This window comes from Pseudophryne corroboree, chromosome 8, assembly GCF_028390025.1.
Source record: "Pseudophryne corroboree isolate aPseCor3 chromosome 8, aPseCor3.hap2, whole genome shotgun sequence".
NCBI classification, from domain to species: domain Eukaryota; kingdom Metazoa; phylum Chordata; class Amphibia; order Anura; family Myobatrachidae; genus Pseudophryne; species Pseudophryne corroboree.
In genome coordinates this window covers 136,458,764-136,471,108 of record NC_086451.1, presented here as the reverse complement: position 1 = coordinate 136,471,108, position 12,345 = coordinate 136,458,764, and the positions used below count along the sequence as shown (strand labels likewise).

At 47.8% G+C, this 12,345-nt stretch overlaps 1 protein-coding gene across 1 annotated transcript in view; it reads left to right on the top strand.

Moving 5' to 3' along the window:
• BTK (Bruton tyrosine kinase) overlaps nt 1–12,345 on the top strand; it is a 403,461-nt gene that overhangs the window by 254,737 nt on the left and 136,379 nt on the right. Inside the window, exons 9-10 of the mRNA XM_063936954.1 lie at nt 2,386–2,448; nt 4,883–4,937. Coding sequence (XP_063793024.1) covers nt 2,386–2,448; nt 4,883–4,937 — 118 coding nt within the window. The remainder of the gene's footprint in view (nt 1–2,385; nt 2,449–4,882; nt 4,938–12,345) is intronic.

The window sequence follows — 12,345 nt, the reverse complement described above, 5'->3', positions numbered from 1 at the left end:
ATGTGGTGTTGCGGTTCCTTCAATCACATTGGTTTGAACCTCTCCAGGAGGTGGAGTTAAAGTTTCTCACTTGGAAAGTGGTCATGCTGTTGGCCTTGGCATCCGCAAGGAGGGTGTCTGAGTTAGGGGCTTTATCTCACAAGAGCCCTTATTTAATCTTCCATGAAGATAGGGCTGAACTACGAACTCGTCAGCAATTTCTTCCAAAGGTGGTTTCTTCCTTCCATGTGAACCAACCTATTGTGGTGCCAGTGGCTACTGACACCTTAGCTGCTTCAAAGTCTCTGGATGTGGTCAGAGCGTTGAAAATTTATGTCACGAGAACAGCTCGGATAAAGAAAACAGAGGCACTGTTTGTCCTGTGTGATCCCAACAAGATTGGGTGCCCTAATTCTAAGCAGACGATTGCGCGCTGGATCAGAGGTACGATTCAGCACGCTCATTCCACGGCAGGATTGCCGATACCGAATTCGGTGAATGCCCATTCTACAAGGAAGGTGGGCTCATCCTGGGCGGCTGCCCGGGGGGTCTCGGCATTACAGCTTTGCTGAGCAGCTACTTGGTCGGGGACAAACACGTTTGCTAAGTTTTACAAGTTTGACACCTTGGCCGCTGATGACCTAAAGTTTGGTCAATCGGTTCTGCAGGGTTGTCCACACTCTCCCGCCCGTACTGGAACTTTGGTATAACCCCATGGTACTGAAGTGGACCCCAGCATCCTCTAGGACGTATGAGAAAACAGGATTTTAATACCTACCGGTAAATCCTTTTCTCCTAGTCCGTAGAGGATGCTGGGCACCCAGCCCAGTGCGTTCTTTCCCTGCAGTTTGTTATATAGTTGTAAGTTTCACACAGGTGTTGTGTTAAAATTGTTTTCAGCACGTTGCTGCAATGGTCATGCTTGTAGGCATGTGTTATATTAATTGCCATGTTGTGCGGCATGGTTGAAGTGTGAGCTGGTATGAATCTCACCATTAACTTAAAAGTAAATCCTTTTCTCGAAATGTCCGTCTCCCTGGACACAGTTTCTATACTGAGGTCTGGAGGAGGAGCATAGAGGGAGGAGCCAGTTCACACTCTGGAAAAGTCTTAAAGTGCCCATGACTCCTGCGGAACCGTCTATACTCCATGGTACTGAAGTGGACCCCAGCATCCTCTATGGACTAGGAGAAAAGGATTTACCGGTAGGTATTAAAATCTTGTTTTTTTAGAAACCATTTTTGATGAGTTATGTTCCCGTTTTTAGAAACACTGTCCCTTTAAAGGCCCACGAGTCGGAACCATTGGAGACAAAAATATACATTTTGCTGTCTTCAACTATTGTTAATTTGTCAGTCAATGTTGTAAAAAAAAATAATAGATAACTAAGCAGCTAAATATGCACCTTATTCCATATGAAATGACCTAAAGATAGTCCTTCCTCTCAGGGCCGGATTACAGTTGGTGGGAACCCAGGGCAACGGAGGTTGTGGGAGCCCCCACCAGTAAAGTTGCTGGCAAAGTTCCCCCCCCCCCCATCCTCCCATACACACACACACTTACACTTACTTGCCTGGCTGCAGAGACAAGTACAGCACCCAGTGTCCGGCGGCACCGCACTACGGTGGAGGAGCTCTAAATAAAACTACAGCTCCCAGCATCCCTTGCTTCCAACAGCAAGGGCTGCTGGGAGCTGTAGTTTCATTTAGAGATGCTCCACCGTGCAGTGCTGTGCTGCCGGACACCGCTGCTACCCCAGACACCAGCGCTAACCCCCTTGTTCTGGTGGCGCTGTCCCCGAACCAGCACCACCAGAGCACATACTGTCTTGTGGTATCTTGAAGTGGTGCATGGAGGAGCTCCTCTTAATTAACAGCTGAGCTGCCGGAGGGAGAATCCTCTAAAGCAGTGTGTAGGGGCCCCTGATGTGTGGGGACCCCGGTACGGCCGCCTCTGGTGTCCCTATCTTAATCCGGCTCTGTTTCCTCTACCTATAGCCAGAAAACAATTATCATCAATAAGATGGGTCAGGAAGCATGCTGGGCAGATTCAACCAATTAATCATGTTTTTTTGTATCCATGGGAACACAAGGAGCAAGTTAATTACATTAAAACAAGGAACAAATAATACATTTATACACAGAGAAATAAACAGTAGAAGCAAGAGTTCAGTGCCCTCATACTGTAAATTACAATACATAATGCTGGTGACTAGACTGAATTAAACAACAAAACCTTTGATCACCGTGTAGGACTCCTGAGAATTTGACATAGGAAAATATAACACACATACTGTATGAAATAAAGGGACGTAAGTTTCCATGATAGTAACAATCATCATTATTATTTTTGTGGAGTTATCAGTTTCTACTTGTTGTTAATAGATATACGTTTTATTGTTTTCAGACATGAGGGATATATTCCTGGCAATTATGTGACAGAGGCCCAGGATCCACTGGAAATATATGAGTAAGTGCATACAATAAAGCTAAATATCATTTGTTGTGATTATGTTTTTAATCAATCACAAGATGTTAGACCTCACGTAAACTCTTTGTGTGTATCAATTGTATGGTGACCTGCAGATGAACTGTTAAGGTGCATACACCTGGTGATATATTGACTATCTCCAATTTTGACTTTGCGATTTCCCCTGAACTCCCCGGAGCCTGAACCACCGATATTGACTATCTTTACTTGAGATTTTGACTAGGTGCATACCATACTTATCTACCCTCCCAGAATGGCCGAAAGGCTCCCGAAAATTGGGTGTTCCTCCCAGCCTCCCCGGAAAGGTGGGCAAATCTACCGCTTTCCCAGGCAGCCCCCCGCACCCCTCCTCGGCTGCCCACAACAGAGAACAAGTGGGCGGTCCGTGGGGAATAGGATGATGCGATTCACGCTGAATCGTGTCATCATAGCTCCGCCCCCTGCTATTCAGTGCCAGTTTTCTCGGCACTGTCTAGCAGGGGGCGGGGCCACAATGATGCGTTCTTGCTGCCACGCCCCGGACTGCTCACTTTCCCCTGTCGTTCACACCCCCAGACTGCCCCCATTGCTGCCGGCCACGCCCCCATTAGCCTACCATACTGCCATCTCCTAGAGGAGGGTGCAGCAAGATAGGCATGTATGGTGCATACCTTGCAACATTTTACACATAAAAATTGGTACAAATTAGGAAAGGTGGTGTGGCCATAGGTAGCCCCCTTTCCTATACTTTCAATGGGAATTTGGAGAGTCAAAAATTGGTACCTGGCAAAAAGGTACAGTTGGAGGGTATGTAGGTGTATTCACTTCACTGCAAATTTATGGTCTCTCTCCTCTGATCTCCTTTGAGACAAAGGGGTGGTCTTCAGTATGCCGACTGACGGGATCCCGGTGCACAGTATACCGGCGCCGGAATACCGACAGCCGGCATACCGACACTTATTCTCCCATAGCATAGCGTGCCATTGTGCCCGTAGCGTGGCGAGCGCAGCGAGCCCGCAAGGGGCTCATTTGCGCTCGCCACACTGTCGGTAAGCCGGCGGTTGGGCTCCCGGCGCCGGTATGCTGGTCGCTGAGAGCTTGACCGCCGGCATACTATACTGAACCCGAGACAAAGGGTACATCAGATGTTGGTAGATGTGGATCAGGGCTTGGGAACATATGAACATTTATAGGAGGTCCTAAAGCTCTGTATGGTTACAAATATATAAATGTTCACACAACATATTAATCTACTTCCCAAATAAAGATCTGCAACACATCACAGACCCTGGAAGGGGGGGGGGGGGGGGGGATGGGGAGAGTTAGGTTGTGCCAGCCTAGGAAGTCAGGGACGTAGGGTGAGGTGTGGCAGAGCCTTTCCTGTAATACTTCAGTATACAGTATGCCAGAGTCTTCACTATATAAAGTAAAAAAAGTCTATGACAGGCGCTTCTGCTCATCTCTGATGAAAACTCAGTAAATTTCCAGCAGTATATACTGCTGCACCTTTGTTTAATGCCCACATGAACCCTTGTGCTCAAATCATACTTACCTACTCTCCCGGAAGCTGCGGGAGGCTCCCGTTTTTTGGGGTAGCCCCCCGCACCCCCGGAAGAGTGGGCAGGTCTCCCGCATCCTGCTCGCACCCTAGTGATGCGAGCAGGATGGAGAGATAACCTCCCGCATTCGCGAGTCCGTCGGGTGGAGAAGGGGTTAAAATGACACAAATCACGTCATTTTAGCCCCGCACCTTCCCACGGATCCGTGAATCGCGCCATTTCCCGATGCGGGGCGTGGCTTAGTGATGTCACAGTCCAGCCCCGCCCCCCGAAGACACCTGCAGCGTCTCCTCTCCGGGCTTCTCCCGGAAAGGAGACTTACAATGTAAGTAAGTATGGCTCATATAGTATGTGCAAATCTGGCTCTAGTACTAGCCAGTGCCTCCTCATCCAGTTACCTCAAATGGGACTTAATTGTAAGTGCATAGGGAGCTCAGAAACTTCTTCAGGTTGGTGTATCTAAACGCAGGCTGGAGAGCAGTGCTGTGATAGATGGATTGCCCCAATTCCCCTTTCTGCCGATGCTGACATATTGGATTTCTCATTTGCCGTCAAAAATGAATGGGATCGTCAAATCTGAGATTTTTAACATGCAGACTTCCCTGATGGATCATGTTCATTGGTGGTCAGCGGATCAAATCAGGGAATTGCGGGACTGATGCATGGCCGACATTAAACCCAGAAATAAAATGTAGAATTATTATTTGTAATAATAATAATAATAATAATAATAATAATTATAATAATATACTTTATTTGTCATTAACAAGACAGCAACGAGATGTCAATGAAATGTGGCATTTACCTTTTTAAATGGGGTACCTGTTTGTTTAATCCAGATAGTTGTATTTCCTAATCATTTTTTTTCCCCACAGATGGTATTCAAAAAATATGACTAGGAGCCAGGCGGAGCAACTGCTAAAAGCTGAGGTGAATATGTATCGAAAGGCCAAGGATGTGCAAGATAGCTATAGAGGGGGGAGGGGTTATAGCATTTTTGGACATACAGCACATGAGTAAGTATGTTTTTATGATGTAACATAAACAAATGAAAAGGTGTATAGGTTCAGAATTTTGGAAGATCCGAATTATTGGGGTAGGAAAATTTTCTTATGCACATGTGATTTTGTGCTTATAACAATTTTAGATTCAGCCATGGCTTGCTCCTTAATGGTCAGAAAATGTTGTTTACAATTTCATTGTATACATGATCAAATTTATATTATTCTGGGAAAGGGTGTAGCCTGGACTTGTGGGCCCTAAAGCAACATTTTGAAGGGGCCCCTACTCAGTGATTTTTGAGAGACACTTCGCTCTGCGTCTGTTGTTAATTTTATGAACCATAGTAGTGACCTGGGGGGTAATTCCACGTTGATCGCAGCAGGAAATTTTTTAGCAGTTGGGCAAAACCATGTGCACTGCAGGGGGGGCAGATATAACATGTGCAGAGAGAGTTAGATTTGGGTGGGGTGAGTTCAATCTGCAATCTAAATTGCAGTGTAAAAATAAAGCAGCCAGTATTTACCCTGCACAGAAACAAAATAACCCACCCAAATCTAACTCTCTGCACATGTTATATCTGCCTCCCCTGCAGTGCACATGGTTTTGCCCAACTGCTAAAAAATGTCCTGCTGCGATCAACTTGGAATTACCCCCCTAGTTCATCTTATGCCCCATAGTAGTGCCCTACTTCACATTATTCGACACAATGCTGGAGTCCTCATTATGCCACACAGTGCCGGCAGTACATATTATTCAACGTTGTAGTGCTCCATTTTGTATTGGTAGACAGCTTGGTAGACAAGTATATGATCTGGGTGCAACCAGAAATCAGGCCCCCTAAGTCTCTAAGACCCATAGCAATGGCATTGTATAGTTAAGCCTATGAATCTGCACACACAGTTTAAAGAGCTAGATTGTATGGTTGCATAAAGAGATGTTTTTATTTTTTATTTTTCTGCAGCATATTTTATTATTAACATTTACTTATATAGCATCAGTATATACCGTAGACATGCGGGGGGACGCCCAGCACAGGGCTAGTCCGCCCCGCATGTCAGTGTCGCCCCCCCTTCCCCCCCCCCCCCCTCTCCTGCAGCTTGTTTCATGCACCCTTATCACAGCCCCATAGAAAGCCTAAGGGACTGATGTGCTGCTGGGCATGAGCAGATATGCCCAATATCTGTAGTGGTCAATCTTCTTGCTAACGCCCGTGCGATCCTTCGCACAAACCCATTGCTGAGCGGCCATCCGCTTTGTACCCGTGCAACGCGCTTGCGCATTGTGGTGCATGCGCAGTTTAGACCTGATTGCCTGCTGTAAGAAAATGCAGCCTAGCGATCAGTTTGTGGAAGGATAATATACAGCGCTATTAAGTGGATATAAAAAATAAGATTTTACTCACCGGTAAATCTATTTCTCGTAGTCCGTAGTGGATGCTGGGAACTCCGAAAGGACCATGGGGAATAGCGGGCTCCGAAGGAGGCTGGGCACTCTAGAAAGATTTATGACCACCTGGTGTGCACTGGCTCCTCCCACTATGACCCTCCTCCAAGCCTCAGTTAGGACACTGTGCCCGGACGAGCTGACATAATAAGGAAGGATTTTGAATCCCGGGTAAGACTCATACCAGCCACACCAATCACACCGTACAACTCGTGATACTATATCCAGTTTGACAGTATGAAAACAACTGAGCCTCTCAACAGATGGCTCAACAATAACCCTTTAGTTAGCAATAACTATTTACCAGTATTGCAGACAATCCGCACTTGGGATGGGCGCCCAGCATCCACTACGGACTACGAGAAATAGATTTACCGGTGAGTAAAATCTTATTTTCTCTAACGTCCTAGTGGATGCTGGGAACTCCGAAAGGACCATGGGGATTATACCAAAGCTCCCAAACGGGCGGGAGAGTGCGGATGACTCTGCAGCACCGAATGAGAGAACTCAAGGTCCTCCTCAGCCAGGGTATCAAATTTGTAGAATTTTGCAAACGTGTTTGCCCCTGACCAAGTAACAGCTCGGCAAAGTTGTAAAGCCGAGACCTCTCGGGCAGCCGCCCAAGATGAGCCCCCTTCCCTGTGGAATGGGCTTTCACTGATTTAGGATGCGGCAGTCCAGCCGCAGCATGCGCCTGATGAATCGTGTCACAGATCCAGCGAGCGATAGTCTGCTTAGAAGCAGGAGCACCCAGTCTGTTGGGTGCATACAGGATAAATAGCGAGTCAATTTTCTTGACTCTAGCCGTCCTGGAAACATAATTTTTCAAGGCCCTGACTACGTCCAGTAACTTGGAATCCTCCAAGTCCCTAGTAGCCGCAGGCACCACAATAGGTTGGTTCAAGTGAAAAACTGATACCACCTTAGGGAGAAACTGGGGACGAGTCCTCAATTCTGCCCTCTCCATATGGAAAATCAGATAAGGACTTTTATATGACAAAGCCGCCAATTCTAATACACGCCTGGCCGAAGCCAAGGTCAATAACATGACCACTTTCCGCGTGAGATATTTTAGATCCACGGTTTTTAGTGGTTCAAACCAATGTGATTTTAAGAAACTCAACACCACGTTGAGATCCCAAGGTGCCACTGGAGGCACAACCGGGGGCTGAATATGCAGCACTCCTTTTACAATGTCTGAACTTCAGGTACTGAAGTTAATTCTTTCTGGAAGAAAATCGACAGAGCCGAGATCTGTATCTTAATGGAGCCTAATTTTAGGCCCATAGACACTCCTGCTTGTAGGAAATGCAGAAATCGACCTAGTTGAAATTCCTCTGTTGGGGCCTTTTGTGGCCTCACACCAAGCAACATATTTCCGCCATATGCGGTGATAATGTTTTGCAGTTACATCTTTCCTGGCTTGAATCAGCGTAGGAATGACTTCCTCCGGAATGCCCTTTTCCTTTAGGATCCGGCGTTCAACCGCCATGCCATCAAAACGTAGCCGCGGTAAGTCTTGGAACAGACAGGGCCCCTGCTGCAGCAGGTCCTGTCTGAGCGGCAGAGGCCATGGGTCCTCTGATATAATTTCTTGAAGTTCTGGGTACCAGGCTCTTCTTGGCCAATCCGGAACCACGAGTATCGTTCTTACTCCTCGCCTTCTTATTATTCTCAGTACCTTTGGTATGAGAGGCAGAGGGGGGAACACATAAACCGACTGGTACACCCACGGTGTTACCAGAGCGTCCACAACTATCGCCTGAAGGTCCCTTGACCTGGCGCAATATCTTTTATAGCTTTTTGTTGAGGCGGGACGCCTTCATGTCCACCTGTGGCCTTTCCCAATGGTGTACAATCCTTTGGAAGACTTCTGGATGAAGTCCCCACTCTCTCGGGTGGAAGTCGTGTCTGCTGAGAAGATCTGCTTCCCAGTTGTCCACTCCGAGAATGAACACTGCTGACAGTGCTAACACATGATTTTCCGCCCATCGGAGAATCCTTGTGGCTTCTGCCATCGCCATCCTGCTTCTTGTGCCGCCCTGTTGGTTTACATGGGCGACTGCCGTGGTGTTGTCTGATTGGATCAGGACCGGCCTTTTGAAGCAGAGGCCTTGCCTGACTCAGGGCATTGTATATGGCCCTCAGTTCCAAAATATTTATGTAGGGAAGTCACCTGACTTGACCAAAGTCCCTGGAAGCTTCTTCCCTGTGTGACTGCCCCCCAGCCTCAAAGGCTGGCATCCATGGTCACTAGGACCTAGTCCTGTATGTCGAACCTGCGGCCCTCTTGAAGATGGGCACTATGCAGCCACTACAGTAGAGATACCCTGGTCCTTGGAGACAGGGTTATCAGCCGATGCATCTGAAGATGTGATCCGGACCACCTGTCCAACAGGTCCCCCTGAAAAGTTCTTGCATGGAACCTGCCGAATGGGATTGCTTCGTAGGAAGCTATCATTTTTCCCAGGACTCGCGTGCAATGATGCACCGATAACTGTTTTGGCTTCAGGAGGTCTCTGACTAGAGATGACAGCTCCATGGCTTTCTCCTCCGGGAGAAACACTTATTTCTGGTCTGTGTCCAGAACCATCCCCAGGAACAGTAGACGTGTCGTAGGAAACAGCTGTGTCTTTGGACTGTTTAGAATCCAACCGTGCTGTTGTAGCACTTTCCAAAATAGTGCTACCCCGACTAGCAACTGCTCCTTGGACCTCGCCCTTATAAGGAGATTGTCCAAGTACGGGATCATTAAAAACTCCCCTTTTTCGAAGGAGTATCATCATTCCGGCCATTACCTTGGTAACACCCTCGGTGCCATGTACAGTCCAAACGGCAGAGTCTGGACTTGGTAATGGTAATCCTGTACCACAAATCTGAGGTACTCCTGGCGAGGTTAGTAAATGGGGACATGCAGGTAAGCATCCTTGATGTCCCGGGATACCATATAATCCCCCTCGTCCAGGCTTGCAATAACCGCCCTGGGCGATTCCATCTTGAACTTGAATTTTTTTATGTATGTGTTCAAGGATTTTAAATATAAAAAAGGGTCACACCGAACCATGCGGTTTCGGTACCCCAACCCGTGTGGAATAGTAACCCCGTCCTTGTTGAAGTAGGGGCACCTTAAGTATTACCTGATGGGAATACAGCTTATTAATTGCCTCTAGCACAGCCTCCCTGCCTGAGGGAGTTGTCGGCAAGGCATATTTGAGGAAACGGCGGGGGGAAGACATCTCGAATTCCAGCTTGTACCCTTGAAATACTACTTAAATGAAACAGGGATCCACCTGTGAGCGAGCCCACTGATCGCTGAAATTTTTGAGACAGCCCCCCACCGTACCTGGCTACACCTGTGGAGCCCCCGCGTCATGCTGTGGACTCAGAGGAAGCGAGAGAAGAATTATGATTCTGGGGACAGGCTGACTGGTGCAGCTTTTGTCTCTGTACAGAAAGGAAGCGCCTTTGACCCGCTTGCTTTTCTGAAGCCGAAAGGACTGTACCTGATAATACAGTGCTTTCTTAGTCTGTGAGGAAAACTGAGGTAAAAATATTTCTTCCCAGCTGTTGCTGCGGATACGAGGTCCCAGAGACCATCCCCAAATAATTCCTCACCCTTATAAGGCAGAATCTCTATGCGCCTTTTAAAGTCAGCATCACCTGTCCAGTGACAGGTCTCTAATACCCTCCTGACAGAATGGACATTACATTCATTTTGGATGCCAGCCGGCAAAATATCCCTCTGTGCATCCCTCATATATAAGACGACGTCTTTAATATGTTCTCATGTTAGCAAACTAGTATGTTTGACAGGGTCACCGACCACGCTGCAGCAGCACGCTCTGCAGGTTTCAGTCTAGTACCTGAGTGTGTAAAACAGACTTCAGGATAGCCTCCTGCTTTTTATCAACAGGTACCTTCAAAGTGGCCGTTCCTAAAACGGCAGTGCCACCTATTTTGACAACCGTGTGAGCGCCTTATCCACCCTAGGGGATATCTCCCAGCGTAACTTATCCTCTGGCGGGAAAAGGTACGCCATCAGTAACTTTTTTGAAATTACCAGTTTCTTATCAGGGGGAACCCACGCTTCTCACACACTTCATTCATTCATCTGATGGGGGAACAAAACACTGCCTGCTTTTTCTCCCCAAACATAAAAACCCATTTTTAGAGGTTAATGTCAGAAATGTGTAACACATTTTTTATTGCCGGGATCAAGTCACGGAAGTTCCTAGTGGATTGTGTATATGTCTCAACCTTGACGACACTGGAGTCAGACTCCGTGTCGACATCTGTGTCTGCCATCTGAATGAGCGGGCGTTTTTGAGCCCCTGATGGCCTTTGAGACGCCTGGGCAGGCGCGGGCTGAGAAGCCGGCTGTCCCACAGCTGTTACGTCATCCACCCTTTTATGTAAGGAGTTGACACTGTCGGTTAATACCTTTCACCTAACCATCCACTCTGGTGTCGGCCCCACAGGGGGCGACATCACATTTATCGGCATCTGCTCCGTCACTATATAAGCCTCCTCCTCAAACATGTCGACACAGCTGTACCGACACACCGCACACACACAGGGAATGCTCTGACTGAGGACAGGACCCCACAAAGCCCTTTGGGGAGACAGAGAGAGAGTATGCCAGCACACACCAGAGCGCTATATAATGTGGGGATTAACACTATAACTGAGTGATTTTTCCCCCAATAGCTGCTTGTATAAACAATATTGCACCTAAATTTAGTGCCCCCCCTCTCTTTTTAACCCTTTGAGCCTGAAAACTACAGGGGAGAGCCTGGGGAGCTTTCTTCCAGCTGCACTGTGAAGAGAAAATGGCGCCAGTGTGTCTGAGGGAGATAGCTCCGCCCCTTTTCCGCGGCCTATTCTCCCGCTTTTTTCTGGATTCTGGCAGGGGTATTTACCACATATATAGCCTCTGGGGCTATATATTGTGGTATTTTTGCCAGCCAAGGTGTTTTTATTGCTGCTCAGGGCGCCCCCCCCAAGCGCCCTGCACCCTCAGTGACCGGAGTGTGAAGTGTGCATGAGGAGCAATGGCGCACAGCTGCAGTGCTGTGCGCTACCTTGGTGAAGACTGATGTCTTCTGCCGCCGATTTTCCGGACCTCTTCTTGCTTCTGGCTCTGTAAGGGGGACGGCGGCGCGGCTCCGGGACCGAACACCAAGGACTGGGCCTGCGGTCGATCCCTCTGGAGCTAATGGTGTCCAGTAGCCTAAGAAGCCCAATCCGGCTGCAAGCAGGCGAGTTCGCTTCTTCTCCCCTTAGTCCCTCGCTGCAGTGAGCCTGTTGCCAGCAGGTCTCACTGAAAATAAAAAACCTAATTCTATACTTTCTTTCTAGAGGCTCAGGAGAGCCCCTAGTGTGCATCCAACCTCGGCCGGGCACAAGATCTAACTGAGGCTTGGAGGAGGGTCATAGTGGGAGGAGCCAGTGCACACCAGGTGGTCATAAATCTTTCTAGAGTGCCCAGCCTCCTTCGGAGCCCGCTATTCCCCATGGTCCTTTCGGAGTTCCCAGCATCCACTAGGACGTTAGAGAAATACACATTTTATTATGAGAAGAATTGTTGCAACAAATCATAAGTACTTATGTAGTTTCTGAATAGTAGATTAAAATTTGTCAATATAAAACGAATAGGGCAAGCTCAACACAGCAGTTTATATTGGGGGTGATTCCGAGTTGTTCGCTCGTTAGCTGCTTTTAGCAGCATTGCACACGCTAGGCCTACGCCTACTGGGAGTGTATCTTAGCATAGCAGATTTGCTAACGAAGGGTTCGCTAATTTTCTCGTAACGATTACCCCGCAGTTTCTGAGTAGCTCCAGACTTACTCTGCCAGTGCGACGAGCTCAGTCCTTTTCGTTCCTGGTTTGACG